Source organism: Mercenaria mercenaria, chromosome 2, assembly GCF_021730395.1.
Source record: "Mercenaria mercenaria strain notata chromosome 2, MADL_Memer_1, whole genome shotgun sequence".
Lineage (NCBI taxonomy): Eukaryota > Metazoa > Mollusca > Bivalvia > Venerida > Veneridae > Mercenaria > Mercenaria mercenaria.
The window spans coordinates 5147634-5167419 of NC_069362.1; the positions used below are offsets into that span (position 1 = coordinate 5147634).

General features: G+C 35.4%; 1 protein-coding gene across 6 annotated transcripts in view; it reads left to right on the top strand.

Annotated features, from left to right (window-relative positions):
* Positions 1-2627: 2627 nt before the first annotated feature.
* Positions 2628-19786, top strand: part of LOC128550233 (prolyl 4-hydroxylase subunit alpha-1-like) — a 34759-nt gene continuing 17600 nt past the window's right edge. For 2 of the 6 annotated variants that reach the window (XM_053528866.1, XM_053528868.1), the window contains exons 1-5: positions 2628-3063; positions 12874-13028; positions 13343-13504; positions 17071-17231; positions 18479-18530. In XM_053528866.1, coding sequence (XP_053384841.1) covers positions 2900-3063; positions 12874-13028; positions 13343-13504; positions 17071-17231; positions 18479-18530 — 694 coding nt within the window. In that variant the 5' untranslated portion in view covers positions 2628-2899. Of the gene's footprint in view, positions 3064-12873; positions 13029-13342; positions 13505-15891; positions 16062-17070; positions 17232-18478; positions 18531-19786 lie in introns of all 6 variants that reach the window. The other 4 variants (XM_053528853.1, XM_053528848.1, XM_053528857.1 and 1 more) reach the window with 4 other exon arrangements.

The following is a 19786-nucleotide window of genomic DNA, read 5'->3' on the forward strand; positions in this document are numbered from 1 at the left end:
GCACTTCAATTTGCTGATAAAAACCTTGAAAACACTTCTTCTCATGAATCACTTGATAGGTTTTCATCAAACTTTGTCCATAGCTTCTCCTTAATTTGTGAATCCCCCGCCAAGAGTGGTGGGGGTTATAGGAATTATGGTCTCCGTCTGTGACAGTTGTGTCCGCTCCATATAACTTAAACCCTTTTAAGTATTTTCATGAAACTTTGGTCAAATCATCACCTCATCAAGATGATGTGCAGAACTCAGAAGTCTGCCATGTTGACTAAAAGTCAAGATCACAACTCAAGATCAAATGTTTGAGCCTTCCATTTCATGTCCACTCTATCTCCTAAACCCCTTAAAGGATTTTCATGAAACTTGGGTCAAATGATCATCTATTCAAGAGGATGTGCAGAAGTCATAAGTCAGCCATGTCAGCTTAAGGTCAAAGTCACAACTCAAGGTCAAAGGTTTGAGCCTTCCATTTTGTGTCCACTCTGTATCTCGTACAATCTGACTAAAGTACTTGATCTTCTAAACGAAGATCTGAGAACGACCCATTCACATACGTCTTCTGTATATTTTGGATTTCCAGTATTGCTATTTTTATTTTAACCAATCAGACGACTTGTGCGAATGCCAAAGAGTAAGAAAAATACACAGTTGTTTCAGGGCTCGAACCCGGGACCCTTCGCTTACAAAGCATGTGGCCTATCGACTGAGCTAACCGGCCATCTGACACAATACGACATAAGAATTGTAAATATCAGAAGTCAAATCTACAGGTAGATTTGCAAAATGTTGTAAGCTAAGCTCTGATTGGCTAGCGAATGGGTCGTCAGAACGAGGCCATGAATGTCTTCTAATCCTATGCGTTAAGGCGTAATAAGGTAATTTTACTTTAGTCGATTGTATCTCGTACACCCTTAAAAGATTTTCATGAAACTTGGGTCAAATGATTACCTCATCAAGACTATGTGCAGAACTCATGAGTCAGCCATGTTGGGTCAAGGTCATAACTCAAGATCAAAGGTTTGAGCCTTCCATTTTGTGTCCTCTCTGTATCTCCTAAACCCCTTGAAGGATATTCCTCTTATCAAAATGATTAACCCTTTCACTATCCATACCAGCAGCGGGGGATATAGCTGTCTTTCAGACTGCCTTGTTCAAATGGGGGTGTGATGAACTGTTTTGAAGCTGCTATATATACAGTGAAAAATAGAAACACCTTAAAAAAACTTCTTCTTGTGAACCGTTGAATAGATCTTCATTAAACATGTTTTGTAGTCTCATTATTTATTAAGATCCTCTCCCACTGACCATCTCCAAAGCATAGTGGTAAAGCGCGTGCTTTGATTGTTGGAGATAATGGGTTCACGCCCTGGCCGTGTCATACCAAAGATGTGAAGATGGTACAAGCAGCTTCCTTGCTTGGTGCTTGGGATAAAAAGAATTGGTGAGCCCTTTGTAAGTATACAACGTTGGGCTGGGTATCATGTTGTATGTCTATGGTGATTTCAGTGAGGAAGAACTATAATTTATAAAGCATTGTGCTGAGACACTGCTCAATAGATGCCGTTGTTTAATGTATATAACTGAAAAATTGTTTAAAAGGAAGCTCAATCCTAACACATAAACACATTTAGATCCTCTCCTATAACTGTCAAAATGGGGGACCTAAAAAATGGCCCCTTTTAGAGGCTGCTACAGATAAAAATAAAAAAAAAAGTTAAACAATTTCCTCTCAAAAAGAAATTCCTTCTTCACTGGAAGGCTCTTCATCAAAATTGGTCTACAGCATTATTATAAGATTGTTACCAAAATTTGTTCAAATAGTAATGCTTGATCTTTTTAAGGTCTGCAAGAGATGAAAATAGAAATAAACTTTTAAACAACATAAATTCTCATATTAAAACAGCTGGATGGATATCCTATAGCATCATCATAAACTCCTATCACAAATTCATTCAAATGGGAGCAATTATAAATAGATAGATTTATTTCAACATAAAATGTCCAATTACATGGCAAGCAATACATGTATACAATAAACAATGTATGAATTAATATAGCCATGTCAATCCACATATGTCATTCAATAAACTTTTATTTCCATTGTGGTCCTTGGTGACTTTTATAATAGTATGCCGTTATTTTTTTTGTTAAAGGTCATGAAATTCATCACCAAAAGTCTTTTGAATTAATGCATAGGTTATTAGAAAAGTAGGTAATTTTTGGTTCATACAGTATAAATTTACAAAGGACATCAGCTAGATCCAATTAAAAATGATGAAATACTTTTTAAAAAAAAAAACTCAAAATCTTATAAACACGATAACCGAAATATCCGCTAGAGTTATGTTAATTTGTAAGTAACTAATATTTCTACTTTCACTTTGGTTTGTTTACGCCGGCCGGCCATTTCTACGATCACGTGACTGTCACGTGGACTATTAATTTTAGGGAAATAAATTAACTCGTCTAAATTTTCAGACCACTCTATTAAAATTAAATGTTTAGAAAGATGTTATTCATAATTAAACTTATTTTATATATAAATGATATTTCTATTACAATCACAATGAAACCAAAAATTCTAATTTATTGGTCAAATATAGCTTGAACACCCCTTCGTATTTCGATGTAGACTGTTCCACTTATCCCAAGATTCGTAGGTGCCTGTGAAATTTGATATATGCTGGAAAAAACTTCTAGGCATTTCCGCTGTGTTATTCTGCACGTAAGCTGAAAACTACGTGGACAGTTTTTAAGGTATAGCTTGCATTCGTTTCAATGCGGACTGTTTAGATTCTGTTTTGTAGGGACAAAGAATTTCAGAAATTTAGGACAATAATTATCAATAATTGACGGCACCAGAATTTGCAGTTGGAATATTTTCAGCAGGTGGCATAAAGTCATGTTTCTGTTGTTGATGCTTGCCAGCGTGGCAGCCCCGGGGTCTGGGGAACTTTTCTCCAGTATGGCACACTTGCAGACAGCCTTATATACAGAGAGGGACATAGCTAAGGAGATCAGGCATTACATATATGAGGAACGGGAAAGACTGGAGAAACTTGGACAGTAAGTGCAGAGCTTTTTCTTCTTGTTGCATCTGTATCAGGCTGTTAGTAAATACCAATTTATTTTAGCTTGATTGTAATGAAATCTTGAAACATAATTGTATCACACTGGAGAGGAAAAAAACATACAAAAAACATTTGAGAAGGTGTGGTTTGAACATAGCCTTCCTCATTTGGCTTATTGGGTGTCATACTTGATTATTTTATGATCTGATATTTTATTTTTGTCATTTATGTCACTGTGCAGATGGGTATCTATTTAATATATGTAAAAGTCTTGCAACATATATGTGCTGCTGAACATGAGAAAACTTACTGAAATTGAAGTTTGGAATTATAAAGGTATAGCAGATCTATACATATAAAAAATATGGAACTGTATTGCTATTTAGTAAAAGCCATACTTTTACATGAGATCTTAGTTTCAAGCAAGGATGACTGCCCATTTGTCAAGCCCACATAAGGAATGAACTGCTGCGTATGTATAAATTATTATCTTAATTGATTATTTTCAACTTGGAGTTCCCTGACAACTGGAATGCATTACACTGAAATCCATAATAATTAAAGTACATCTCAAAGAAAGGGAATTTAATGACGGTTTTACTAGCTTCAAAGGATTGAGTCTTTTAATACAAAGCCTTTGATTAGAACATTTGAGCTGCGCCATGAGAAAACCATAGTGCATTTGTGACCAGCATGGATCCAGAACAGTCTGCGCATCAACGTACGAACAGCTGGATCTGAAGACTGGGGATGCGCTTCAGCCTGTGCATCGCAAAAGCACTGTTAGTCTCTCATGGTGCGCTGATCCAATTGATTCGGAGTCTGGTATCGAAGAATTTGGTATTCTACATGTGACCATAATTTTCGACATGTATTGTTTGTGTGCATTAACGTAACAAACTCCAAAGGGGTTCTCACATTCAACTTGCACTGAAAAAAAACAACCCAGCCTTATTAACCCTTAGCCTGCTGGCGGCAAGTGATTCTGCCTTTGTGACCAGTGCAGACCAAGATCAGCCTGCACATCCGTGCAGTCTGATCATGGTCTGCACTGTTCGCTATTCAGTCAGTAAATTTTCAGTGAACACCCCTTCAAATGATAAATGGTATTGCCCAAATTGAATGAAAGACCAGTCCATTTTAGAAATTTAGCAGGCTAAGGGTTAAAGGGACATGCCTCCAGGTGAACATTTAAATTTCATTATTTTAAGATATAGCAGTTCATATTAAATATTGGAAAGAATAAACCATGCAGTATTGTTTTAGTAGATTTTGTTTTTAATTTGAATCATAAAAAATGCAGCTAAATTAATCTATTTTGCATCAAATTTCAATAGCCTAACAAATGCTTTTGAGAGTTTTTTATTTTTCAATGGAAGAGTGTTTTTTTTTTTGTAAACAAAATGCACAGAATTACTTCATATTTTCCTTTTATTGCATTTTAGCAGAGTTACGTAAGCATTTTCCAAATTTCACAAAAATGTAGTTAATCAGGAAGCCTGCGGCTTTAAGGCCTTCAGATTGAAATGTCCACCAGAATGTATTTATTGCCAACATTGCCTTGCCTGGTCATCAGAGAGAAATCATAGGAAGGCATAAAACTGCAATCTGAATTGATGACACTTCTGCAGGAAATAAGAATGTGGTAAATCTGTGGGCTTTATTTGGATTATATGTCCTGTTTAGACCTCATTCCTCTTCTTTACAGTGACAAGTAATTACGCATTTCCAATTATTTACAGGGAAATGAAGTGTGTTTTCAGACATTGAAGCCGGAGATGTACTTTGTCTGAAAATAAATTGCAATGTATGAATCATTATAGACAGTCATAAATAGAAAATAAGGGTGCACAAACTATTTGATTTAATGAGAACCAAACAGTAAGGTAATAGTTTCAGATGGTTTAATGAGGGTGGAGAATGTTGACGGGGACTGGAGATCGGGAATGAAAACGGTTATCATTTATTACTTGCTTTAATTGAATAAGATTAAATTTTACTAATGTAGTAGACATTAGCTCCAAAATTTACAGTAAGATGCTTAGGGCATTAAGACTATAAATTAGAAGGTAACTTGTCAAAATGGTGTCATTCAATTGATTTCCTATCCCCTAAGGTGTGGACAAACTTGTGACTTAGTGTTAAAGTTTATGTCACTGACTGTCATCTGCAACAATCCTACTGAGTCAGCAGCTCTGTTTTTCAGGCTATATTTCCCCTTCTTCATATTAGTTAGTTTTAGTGAAAACAATGAAATTCAATGAATGAACATGTATATATATGTTGGTTAAAGTTCTTTGACATTTAAAAAAGTAAAAATTGGAACAATTTATTTCTTGTTTTTAAAGATTTATATAAAAATGGCATGCCAAAGGCATTAATTTTATCCCCAGTTGTCATTGCTTAAAACTCTCCTGTGATTAACCTTACATCTTCCTTGATCAACTTGACCATTTCTGCCATTACTTTGTCTGAATTTTCCACTTCTACTTCCACCTCACAGCCAGTTAATCTTTACTAACCCTGCCACATTAAATATGACTTTCAGCTTTAAAGCTTCTACAGCCAGTTAACCTTTAGCCTGCTGGCGGCAAGTGGTTTTGCCTTTGTGACCCACGCCATGTACCCGGATAATCTTAACTCTGTTCAGCGACCCTAACTCAGTGCCAACATGGCTGACAGAAAGACGATGTATGTAGTTAATTTCCTTGTCTTTTTTTTCATGTTTTTATGTGAGTATGCAATGTTAGCGTAAAGCTTTTGATAGTCATAATATCCTGTATTGATAACTTGTTTTGTGTACTAAATATTTCAATCGAAATGTCACATTATGTGGCTGGAATTCATTAAAATGTACTCAAAAAAGTCTTCAAAATGAACATGTTTTATGTTTCTAACTGTTTTAAAGTACCAGAATTTGTTGTAAGACCTTACTTATTAAATGTATTAGTTCCATAAATATCTCTTTGACAATGTTTAACAGTATCAAAGTTTGAAATTGATTTTTATAGCTTAAAAATTGTATTGATTATGAGGTGGGTTTAAATTTGCGGATAATTCCTAACTGGATTAGGAAACAGTGCTGGATAAATACGAACTTAGAATGGATAAACACCTAACCAAACGAAAACGGCTGTTCATCTGTGCTTTTTTATGGACTGTTCATGCTCGAAGTTCTTTGATCTACCCACCCCTGCAGGGGTGTGGGATTCCTATGTCCAACTTATCCGACTCGTGATTTTTTTGCCGGCGGACAAGTGCATTTTTCATTCTGTGTGTCCGCGGACAAGCATACTTTTTCAGGTATAAAATGAGAAAACATAAAATATCATTTAGATTGTGTGTTGCTTCAAGTGTAAGGAGGTGATACAGTTAATGGGTTCTTTGACTAGGTCTCGCGCACACTGTAACTCAGTGACTATGATAAAATATCAGAGAAGATTTAGATACAAGAAGATTTATCTAACGTCGGATAAGTATAAATATATAACACTAGCTTAAAGCTATTTTCCGGCAAACACATGTAAATAAGCTCAACATAAGTAAATCAGCTGTAATAAAATGCAAATATGTTAAAGCACATTAAAGCAAATAAAGCACCTGGCGCTAAGTAGATAAGAAACAAATTATCACATACATGTTACAGCTCATTAAAACAAAATAGCACTTAGGTACTAGCAAATAAAAGGGAAAAGTAATTTACCACATACAGATTTAGCACATTTAAAGCAACATAAAAAAAGATTAGCTGACACTACACAAAAATAAGAAGAGTCACATTTTACAACATGCATCTAAAAAAAACATAAAAGAAGAAATCATATACATGTTAAAGGGAACATAACAACTACTTAAAGTAGCAGAAGAAAAATATTTGCATCATCAGCATATAGCATTCTGTAACTAAAATTAAAAAAGGAAAACAAGGGTTACACACAGAGAACTAAAAGGACATTTAAAGACATCAGAAACGTAAACAACTTTAAAAAATATTATGACAATTTTGTAAGTAGAATTCCAACTGCTGAGACAATAAGTCACTGTCAAAGGAAATATTTGAGCCAGTAGTCAGCCAAATTAAAATCAAAAGCACACAGAGATCGCAAGTATGACTAAAACAAGTCGGAACGTTTTAAGAGTCTTTCTCTGAATTCATCTGGCTTTGCACCATTGCGTGGGCAGGCAGTGTTTCGGGCATGACCTCAAAAGATCCCGAACACTACTTACGCGATTTCAGACTTTTATAAACGTTAAAAGGCAAATATTTCAACAGCTTATTTTTAGCTCATCTGATTTTTTGAAAAAAAATGATGAGTTATTGTCATCACTTGAGCGGTTGTCGGTGTCTGCGTCGGCGTTGCCTGGTTAAGTTTTATGTTTAGGTCAGCTTTTCTCTTAAACTATCAAAGCTATTGCTTTGAAACTTGGAATACTTGTTCACCATCATAAGCTGACCCTGTATAGCAAGAAACATAACTCCATCTTGCTTTTTGCAAGATTTATGGCCCCTTTTGTACTTAGAAAATATCGGATTTCTTGGTTAAGTTTTATGTTTAGGTCAACTTTTCTCCTAAACTATCAAAGCTATTGCTTTGAAACTTGGAATACTTGTTCACCATCATAAGTTGACCCTGTACATCAAGAAACATAACTCCATCTTGCTTTTTGCAAGAATTATTGCCCCTTTTGGACTTAGAAAATCAGTTTTCTTGGTTAAGTTTTATGTTTAGGTCAGCTTTTATCCTAAACTATCAAAGCTATTGCTTTAAAACTTGCAACACTTGTTCACCATCATAAGCTGACCCTGTACAGCAAGAAACATAACTCCATCCTGCTTTTTCAAGATTTATGGCCCCTTTTGGACTTAGAAAATATCAGATTTCTTTGTTAAGCTTTATGTTTAGGTCAACTTTTTCTCTTAAACTATCAAAGCTATTGCTTTAAAACTTGCAGCTCTTGTTTACCATCATAAGCTGACCCTGTACAGCAAGCAACATAACTCCATCCTGCTTTTTGCAATAATTATTTCCCCTTTTGGACTTAGAAAAATCATTTTCTTGGTTGAATATTATGTTTAAGTCAAGTTTTCTCATAAACTATCAAAGCTATTGCTTTAAAACTTGCAACAGTTTTTCACCATCGTAAGTGGACACTGTACATCAAGAAACATAACTCTATCCTGCTTTTTGCAAGAGTGATGGCCCTTTTTAGACTTAGAAAATCATGGGTAGGACAATATTTCTATTATACAAAAAAAATCAGATGAGCGTCAGCACCCGCAAGGCGGTGCTCTTGTTTACCACAGTTACTGTGATATGCTTTTCATTGTCGTAAATAAAGAACTCGATCTCCAGTCTATTTGCGCTTTCATGAAGGTTTAATATTACAAATCAGAGCAAGTGAAATTTGACTATGAACAAGTGGATTTTTAAGTTCCGTGGACAAGTGAAAAATGTAAGGATACCCACACCTCTGTCCCGTCAGTCCATGCATCACTCCCCCACCCCACCACACCACACCACACCACACCACACACACACACACACACACACACACACTTTTCTTCCTATTTACCATCTGAAAAAATATCATATTTAATAATTAATCATAAATCTAATCCCATTTAAACAATTTCAAAAATATTCCATTAGCACCTCTATAAAAATCTCGTACGCTATACAATATACAAGATTTGAAACAAACACAATTCTTCTCTGTGTGTGTGTGTGTGTGTGAGGGACAGAACTTCGAACATCGGTGGTATTAAATAATTTCTTATATAAATATAATAATTTTGACTTTTATATCGTATTATTTTTTCAGGTTTTATCCAGATTTTTCCAAACATTGCTATTTGCATAATATTAAAATTATGAAAAAATATTTGACTGTAGTGAGTATACATATAACATCTTGTAAAATTAATGGCAAAGTTTGAAGACAATACCGCTTATAAAGTAATGTTTACAATAATCACACCATGTACATGTCAACTCATTCATTTCTATAGAATACTAGTCAGTTAGGTGTTTATCCGTCACGCAATTTCGTGTAAGTTAGGTTTTTATCCATTCCTCGTGTAAACTGAGTTCGGTTTTTATCAACTCAAAGTTAGGTTTTTATCCCTTTTCTCGCTGTCAGTACATTTGAACATGTATTGTGTCAACATGTAGTGGGTTAACAACATAGTGTAAGTGGGCCTATAAAGCAGCATATCTTTGCTTTCAAACAACAAAATAGTCGAGGCATCAAAAGCATAGAAGTATTTTTAAAGATTTTTTGCAAAAGTTTTCATTGAAAAAGTTGCCTTGTTCGTCGTTTTTCCACCTGAAAACACAAGGGTTGATATATTTAACATGATGCATTTTGAAATAAACATACACTTGATCAATGGAGATAGATATAACAACAGAAACATTCCTTTATACATCGTAATTACACAGAAAACAAAGTTGTATCTGCTTTACATCCGCCATGTTGGCACTGAGTTAGGGTCGCTGAACAGAGTTAAGATTATCCAGGTACATGGCGTGTGACCAGTGCAGACCAAAATCAGCCTGCACGTCTGTGATTATGGTCTGCACTGTTCGCTCTTCAGTTAGTAAATTTTCGGCGAAATTTCGCTTTGAATAGTAAGTGGTACTGTCCAAATTTAATGATGGACCAGTCCATTTTAGAAATTTAGCTGGGTCAAGGTTAATGACCTTTTCTGGTTCTTAATCAGGCAGCTGCTTATCGAGTTGAACTTATTTAACCAAGGTGTTCTGTTTTCATTTGTTGTTTAATACAGAGTGTCTTTATTTCAAGTTGGACAAAAATCTGTAATCAAAGGGATTTTATCAGAATAAAGATCTTTTTTTTTCAAATGGGTATGGCTACACTCGTGTATGTCTAAAACTGAAGTAGTAAACTGATATAAAACTAAATAGTAATGAAAGAGCCCTACAGATATGTGTGTCCCAGTTTGTGATTTAGTAAAAAAAATCTTTTATTAATGCTTGTACGTGATTTCAGTGTTTTTTTCAAGGCTATAAAAAAAAAAACTACTTTTATTGTATTTTTGTTAGTTTTTCTAGGGATCTAAGCAGGAAAATGTACCTTTGTATAATATTGTTAATTTTGCATCAGCCCATATTCTCTGAATCTTACTGTGACATACTGGATATCAAATTATATAATTATGTAATTTTAATGAATTATTTTGTTTTAGACTAATTATAATTGATGCATTGCACTTTGTGCAGGTGCAATTTTTGTAGTTGATTAGAGTACATTTATACTGGGATACATGTTAAACTTACGTGCAAACACAAATATTATATTAAAAAGTGTTTAAATGATGATTACATATTTATCTTCTGATTTATTGGCATAAGATAAAAGTTTTCTTGGACCAACAAAGTTTTTGTTATTGTTTTTCACATCTTACTTTAAAATCTAACCTTTCATGTCACATTTCCTTGAATATTCCTTGCCTACTTCATTTGTCTGGACTTAATTTTATCCTACTCTTTAATATTTGGTCCTGTCTTTAATTGCTATGCACACACAATCACCACAGAATAATAGACCAGTCACAAAGTACATTTTAAAAAATAGGTATGTTTGAATGAGGGCTATTGTACTGGCCCTGGCATGGGTGTTGCTGTTACAATCAGGTTAAAGTTTATGGCAAGCTTCTCCTTTTCACTATAATATCTTCTTAGCTACTGTCCCTATTATCATCAGTTGGTCTTGGTAAGAGGCTAGTTTAGAATCAGGTATCATAAAGGTCCAGTTGAATGGAGTTCTGTGGCAATTTTTTGCAATTTCATTCTGTTTTTATCGAACATATGTTCGCTTTCAAAGTCTATTGCAGTTAGAGAAAATGTTAACAAACAGCATGGATCCTGACCAGACTGCGCGGATGCGCAGGCTGGTCTGGATCCATGCTGGTCGCAAAGCCACTATGTTGGTTTTGTCATGGCACGGCTCAGATGTCTGTTAGATTATGGTCAAGGTCACTGCCATTTTATTGCACTTTCCTCATTTTCACCAATATTCTCCATCTGTGAATGTAGAATAATATTATCAGGGAGTTAGGTAGGTTCTGAAACTCAAGAGTCATTGACTCTTAGGCCTAAATTTTCATAGGTCAAAAATAAGATTTTCAAGAGTCAAAGATCAGATTTTCAGGGGTCAAGCTATACTGTTATAAATGCAACTTCCACAGACTTTATCTAAAACAAGTACATTAGTCTTCATGCAAGTCTACAAGATAGCCTAGTGGTAGTGCCTCCGCTTCAAGCGTGGGAAGTTGTGGGTTCAATCCCTGGCCCAATCATACCAAAGATGTGAAAAATGGTACCAGTAGCTCCTTCGCTTGGCGGGAAACTGGCTTCTTCTCTCATACCCTCTGGCCATGGTTTCCATCAGGAATGAGGTGTAGAGGGTGATTGATATAAGTTGTAGAACTTGCTTCACAATTGATCGACCTAAAATAAATTAGTATAAACTTACACGAAAACAAAACACGTTTAGATATTTTATGAATAGATTGATGAAGGCTGTCTTTGAAAGACTTGAACATAAAGAGAGGTTTTCTCCAGTGGAGGAAGAAATTAAGGAAATATTAAGTACTGGGTGCTTGATGAAAGATGTGTTTTGTCAAGTTGTTAATGATTTATGTACTGTTGAAACAATGCACTGTTTTTATTTATATGTCATAAATAGATACCAGTAATACTAAAAATGAAACTGAATAAACAATGTCATTGTTATTTATGTCCTTTCTCACATTTGCCAAACTTCTCCATAAATTTCATAACTTCTCCCTATTTTTCCTGGAAGGAGGTCACTTCTCCCTAATTTTGCAGGGGGTACAACTGTAAGCCTAGTCCCTGACACCCCTCTCTGTCCCCGCATTTTTTACATTTCTCACACAAACTTATAGCATACTTGTTCTTACAATTTTTATACTTACTTGTCATATCCCATACAATTTCTCAATATTCCTCTAAAAACAACCCCATCTTTTACACTCCCTTTCCCACCTCAACCCTGAGTTTCAAAAATTTAAAAAAAAGATATTGTTTTACATTTCTCACACTTACTAACAACTTGAATAGACTGAGGCTGAGTGGTCAAGGTTGCTAACTTTGAATTACTCATTACAAATGAGTGTTTGAAATTTTGCTTGGGATGTAAATTTTTCCATGTGGGGGGACACCCAGTTGCCGGACCATGGTGAAATAATTACCAGATGGGCATCTGGGGTCTTCTTTCACCATCAAGGCAGGAATATTTACCGTATGAGCTTAGTTGTGTTGATGTGACTAAACACAACAGAAACAAAAAACAGATTGATTATTAGTATCTCACACACTACTACACACACACACACACACACACACACACACACACACACACCTTATATTTCTTTAAATTTCTCTCACAAGCTAATGATTAATTTATTATAATTGAACCGCACCATGAGAAAACCAACATAGTGCGTTTGCCACCAGCATGGATCCAGACCAGCCTGCGCATCTGCGCAGTCTGGTCAGGAATCATGCTGTTTGGTAACGGTTTCTCTAAATGCAATATGCTCTAAAAGCAAACAGCATGGATCCTGACGAGACTGCGTTGATGCACAGGCTGGACTGGATCCATGCTGGTTGCAAACGCACTATGTTGGTTTTCTCATGGTGCGGCTCATATTATTTTTCAGATTCCCTCATACACTGCCCACCTCAGTTTTTGGCTTTTCTCCATATAAATTATCTTGTATCATTGTTATGCTTCATTTAATATTGTTACTTTTCAGACTAGCTGATGAGTTTGAGAAACACAGTGCAATGGCCCTTGAGGACCCTGATAAGTACATGGGAAATCCAGTGAATGCATTTTTGTTTGTGAAACATTTTACAATAGACTGGGACAATGATATTGATGTTGTGATAAAAAATAACAGCAGAAATGGTAAGTACTTTTTACTTACAAAATTAATGTACTTTACATGTATACACACTGTAGAAGATTGAATGCTGTAAAATAATTAATTTTCGTGGGGTGGAACTAATTTTCATAGTTGAGTCAATCAACGAAATTAAATCCAATTGAAAAGTAGAATTTCTGTTCCTTTTTTATTCAAAATTTAAAATGTCATGTTTCTTGCTGAATTGTTCATGGCCTTGTCAGTTGTTAGACAGAATGAAGTTATATAAATCAAATATATTTATATATAATGAATCTTTCTTGAATTTAGATACGTGTCATACATGCTTTTTCTTCAGAGTTGTACAGAAAGGTTGAAGGGATGCGTGAACAATTGCCAACATATGAAGATCTGACAGGTGCAGTGAGTGCATTGCTACGTCTGCAGGACACATACAAGTTGGAGACAACTGAACTTGCCAGAGGAAATGTTGGTGGAGTTACTTCCCCTGAACTCTCAGGTATTGGTTGTAATACAGAAAATCTTTTAAAACAGAGTAATGCTTAAAATAAGTAATTGCAAATGCATTTTCTTATTTATTCTTAACTTGGTCTAATCAGCTTTAAATTTACAAGAGAATTTTGTAATTAAATCATTTTAAACTAGTACATGTATTATTGATTTAATGCCTTTTAACTCGAAGACACTCGTAATAAATTCTATGAGTTTCATATATTTTTATGCCCCCGGCATCTACTGATGCGGGAGGCATATAATGATTGTCCTGTCCGTCGGTCCGTACAAGGTTACTAGTAACCAAATGGGACCGTTTCGTCTAGCATCAATACCCCTTACTAGAATGACTTGATACTAATGCAGTTGTAACCTGTTACCATTCCTCATCTTCAGACATCACCTGACCTCGTTTTGGACTTAAGTTGCTTTGTATGGGCCATCTCTTGGTTAACCAAATGGGACCGTTTCGTCTAGCATCAATACCGCTTACAAGAATGAATTGATACTAATACAGATGTAACCTGTGACCATTCCTCATCTTTAAACATCATCTGACCTCATTTTGACCTTGACCTTGACCTCGTTTTGGAAAATCAATCGACAAGGATGCCACTGGGGCATCAAGCGTTTATTGAGCGCAGCTCCTTGATTTCCATAGAAGCAATTTTCTAGTATGTGAAAGTGGATGTTAACAGAAGACTGGTCAGGATTAAGTTATGCTTAACCTCAAAGATAACCTAGTTATGAACATAGTTTACAGCCATAGTTTTTACATAGATATGTAGCAGTTTTTCATCACTTTCTTAATTATATATGTTCTGTACTAACACACATGGAATTATAGTGCATTTTGTCTGTGAGACTAAGAATTACATATGAGTTTATTTTGCCTCAATAACTCCACATAAGGTGAAAAAAATTGGAAGCATCTAATGCATGAACATAATTGTAAAAGTCACTAACAATGTCCCCATGTGTTTGAAATATTAGTTTTGTAAACAATCTACTCTGGTTAATTGTGTTTCTGTGCAGATTTGCAGGGCAGTTAACTGTCATGAATTATTTATTAACATGCATGTTTTATTGAAGAAGTATCAGCCAGGATAAAAATAATGATGTGTTTTAACTCTTAAGAGTTGGAGGATGTTTAGTTTGGTTTTTTTTATTTGTTTTGTTAGACTGATGTCTTCTGTATCTGTAGTTTTTGGCTTTTTATTATGGAGTGGTTAAAGTCACTGGCTTTCAATCTCTTGCCTGTTGCACCAAAAAACTTAATATACAGGCTTTCGAATCTAGTCTCAAATGTTGGGCCTGTGATTGGTTGTTGCAGAACTCAGTTTAGAAATTTACCAATGAAATTATTGCTGCCTGAGACTGGTCTCCAAACATTGAAGTTGGTGTTGAATGAATTCTGGATTGAAGCTGCTGGACTGGTTTGCTAAAATCAGTGTTTTAAGCCAGCTTTCTGCAGTAAGAATAAGCAGTAGAGTATACAGATTTATGCTGTATGTGTGACTACAAACCTTCAACAAACAAAACTTTCAAAAGTTAGAAATAAAAGTTAAAATGCGTATTAAAGAAGCATGCTGGTATTCATGCATCCAGAGTTTAAGTTATGAAATGTATCACACAAGCATATCCTAAACACTGTGAGCCTGACACTAAATTCCCTTTAAGCTATGTCATTATTGCATTAGCTCAGCCTGCCCGCTTAGCTCAGTAGGTAGAGCGTTGGTCTACGGATCACGGGGTCGTGAGTTCGATCCTCGGGCGCAGCGTATGTTCTCCGTGACTATTTGATAAACGACATTGTGTCTGAAATCATTAGTCCTCCACCTCTGATTCATGTGGGGAAGTTGGCAGTTACTTGCAGAGAACAGGTTTGTACTGGTACAGAATCCAGGAACACTGGTTAGGTTAACTGCCCACCGTTACATGACTGAAATACTGTTGAAAAACTGCGTTAAACCCAAAACAAACAAACAAACAGATTGTAATGAAGCTTTATGCAAAAGCTACCATAGACTGTTCAGCTAAATTGACAGCAGTTCAGATTTCTATAAACAAAGCCAAATTGAATAGATGGTGATAATACTTACCAAAGTCTAACTTGACCTCTCATGAACAGACTCGATGAGAGTCCACCATAAATATGCTTGGTTAGGTTCTTTGCTTCCAAAAAAATCTTATATACTTTACTGGAATGTAGATAAAGGACCATTGATTATATGACTGAAAAATTGTTGAAAAAGACGTTAAACCCGAACACACATACACAGATAAAGGGTGGCCCAAAACTTTTTTTTTTTCACGAAAATGGTATGTCATGATGGTTATTAACCGCATGCTAATATTTTGATTTTATGCCAATCTTGCATGGTGCATTTTTAGCACAGGACTGTTTTGAGCTTGGTCGCTTGTCATACAACAACGAGGACTACTATCACACCATTATGTGGATGGATGAAGCTCTCGCTAAAGTTCAGGAGGTAGAGGATGATGATGAATATGATGTAAATGCTGTCGCCGTTATGGATTATCTGGCTTTTGCACATTATAAGGTAAAAGTGATAGCACGCTTGCTTGTAATTTTAGATAATTTCGATCTGACTTAGCTACGTACAAGTCGTAATGGTATTTTCAACAGTGATGAAAAGGTAAGATTCCCAATAAATGTTAGCAAATTGCATATAAATGGAGACTGCCCTCTAACAGAGGAAAATGAAAGCCAAATATTTCTTTTCCATCTTTCCATCTTGAAGCATAAGACTAAGTGTAATTAGACAGTTTAACATTAAACTTAGAAATGAGAACTTGGCTGTTTTTGTTTCTTTGTTGTTGTGTATAGTGTTTTTCTTGAAACTGAATCTTGAAAAACAGGTATTGCCGAAGGAGGCTTACACCTGAAATAAGTATGCTTAATAGTGGACGTTCAGAGAGATGCTTGGTCTTAAGAGTGAGGTGATTTTTTACTTGGGCTTTTATCGTAAGTAAGGATTCTAACCTCTTGAGACAGGGTAATGTTATAGCTCAGCTTTTACCAGAAATAAGGTTACCTGAATTTGAGAAGGGGAAATAATGTTCTGTTTAGGCATATTCTTGAAATGAGGATACTAATATCTTGAGATAGGGGTAATACTATAGTTTTACTGTAATGCGGAATATCTATTTCTAACCTTGAGGTTGGGGTAATGTTACTGTTTGGCTTTTACTGGCTGATCTTAAGATAAAGGTAAGGTTAGACCATTACTTGAAGTAAGCATAGCTTATCTTGGGAGATTGATAATGTCATAGTGAGGCATTTACCGGAAACAAGGATCCATAATCTTTGGGAGTAACAGATAATGTTACCTGTAATAAGTAGAGCTGACCTTAGAGATAGAGAGGGGAGTTAAGTAGTATTGAGGCTTATAAAAAGGATAACCCTCATGGAGCTGATCACACAAGGTAGGTACAGTATGCTTGCATGTGGAACCCTGAGCATTTTCCTGCATGACACTATCCTGGCAATAACAAAACCTACTAAAGGATGTAACAGAGCAGTTTCCAGTGTTCTCTGAACTATTTTAGCTGCAGAATGTTTTGAGGTTGGCAGACAGGCGTATGTAGGTCAGGATTATTACCATGCCATTATGTGGATGCAGGAGGCCTATGAGAAAGTAGTCCATGAGAAAAATGAGACCGCCCCAAAGACTGTAGTCCTTGATTACCTTCAGTTCTCTCTGTATAAGGTTAGTACTAAATATACAAGCACATAACAGTGTAGTTTAGTTTAGCTATATTTATTAAGCTTGATCTTAAAGATGTTTGAATCAATCTGGAAAACCTAACAGAGATATGCATTATGTCCCTAGTGGAATTTAAACCCACAACCTCCCAGTTGAACAACCAGCACCCTACCACAGATTAGTTTAATAGAAAGTAAAAGCAAACATACATGTCAGTGTGTATAATTCAGACATGTACATGTGTACAAAAGATAAGTGAACTCAAAAGTATCATGTATCATAGGCTAGGCTTTTTCAAACTTGATTGGCTGAAGGACTGCCCAGTTATTTCTTCCTAAAGTTCAGAGGGAGAGATTTTGGTCCATCCATCTGCCTATCCCTCCATCCATCACAGAGTTGTGTCCACTCTGTCTTTTACCGTATTGAAGAATTTTGCGTAAAATGTTTGAAAAATGAGGTGATGTGCAGAACACAACTTTCAGTCACGTTTGTTCAAGGTCAGAAGTTAGATAAGCAGTACTCTGTGTTTGCTCTGTATCTTGTACCCCTGTAAAGGATTTTCAATTAACCTGGCACAAATTTTTGCACGATGGTACAATGTGCAGAAAGCGTCTTTCAGTAGTGTTGGTTTAAGGTCAAGGTAGTGCTGTGACCTATGAGAGCAAAGGTCAGGAAGGCAGTATTTAATGTCTTCTGTTTTTTTAAACCATTTAAAGGATTTCCAGATAATTTGGCACAAATGTTTGGTGTAATTAGCCCACCTGTAGAATGCAAATTTCAGTCATGTCAGTTCAAGATCAAAGGTAAAGGTCTGAGATCAGAATGATGTGCAGTATTTCATGTCAACTTTGTATCTCTTAAACCCCTTTAAGTTTTTTCAAATAACTTTACAAAAATATTTCCAATAATGAGATGACATTCAGACTACAGACTTAGTCTTGCTGGTTCTAAGTAAAGTTGTACAGTGAGATAAAAGGTCAGGTAGATAGTATTTCATGTTTATTCCATATCTGTTAATCCCTTAAGAATTATCAGATGGCTTGACACAAGTTTTCACGATAATAACGTGCAAAACCTTCAGTTCATCCTTCATTTGAGAGAGAGTGGGTCAAGGGTTGAAAGCAAAGTAGTTAAAAGTGCTTCCATATGCATTTAGAATACTTTTGCTCTCACACCTCAATATGAGCACTTAGAGCCATACACAACCATTTGAACTAGTCTCACATTAATGATACCTTTAATTTTTTCAGCAAGGCAATGTAAGAAGAGCTTTGACATTGACAAATGAAATGCTTACACTGAGTAAGTATTGTTTTATTGTCAGTTTATTGTCAGATGTCTCAATTTAGCATTTTCTTTTGATGTGAAGACTCAGTTTGACTTTTGTATTTATCACTTGAATTTTGTGACAAGTTTAATCACTGCAAGTAGGTTCTTACAAAGAGAACAGGTTTGAAATCGCTTAAGAAGTGTCAAGAATAATGACAGAAAAACACCACCAGTGATCGACGATACAAGACTACTCAGAAATAGTCCCTAGTACTTTATGTTGTTATTTACGGCATTGCACCTTGGTCTTTAAATTTTTCACCAAGCTGCAAGAAATTTTACGATGAAAAATACTGATAGTTGACTGTGAGCTTAAGAAACATAAACCAGATGAAAACTTTAATTAAAATAGGTATAAATTTAAATATGTGCAAATGAACTTCTCATTTACATATTAGTATGTTTCATTTCGTATGCTTTGATGTTTTCATGTTTTCATTTACATAACTACAGAACATGTAAAAGTGTCATTTGACTGTATTAAATTTATTGTAAATCTGAGTGCAATAAAAAGTACCTGCTTTGTATCCACATAGAGCAGTGTTTATAGCAATTGAGGCACAAAACTTGCATATGATTTTAGCTCACCTGAACCAGAGGTTCAAGGGGAGCTATTACTTTAGGTAGATGATCCAGCATTTGGGTCCAGGATGTGTTCATTAACACTCAAGGAGTCAAAGTTTCATCTGAATGTTTTTGTTTTCATTAAATCTTGGATAAGTTCTAAACGGGGTCAGCTGGGGGCACTACATGTAGATCAAATCAAAACACTTTGTTAGGAGACATTTGTTCTACCTTACCTTACCTCTGTATTTATGAAATCTGAGTCAAGATTCAAACTATGTCATCTAGGGATAAAAGAACTAGGCTGCTAGTCCAGATCATAGAAAGACATTGTTGACAGTCTAGAGGTCATATTTTCTACCTGTATTGTATGAAACTTGGTCAGAATTTTTTATATGTTATCTAAGCCAGGTTTGAAATTGGATAACATGGGGTCATAGTAATATAATAAAACTAGTTGAATAGTTAATGTTATCGAAAAATGCTTTTTAAAACTCCAGAGGCCATATTTTCTACTTGATCTGTATGAAACCTTGTTTGGTGTTTGTCTTTATGATATCAAGGTTAAGTTTGAAACGGTTTCATCTAATTTTAAAAATTAAGTCACCAGGTCAAATCATATAAAACCTTGAAAACGCTAGTCCATAATTTTTAACTGATCTGTA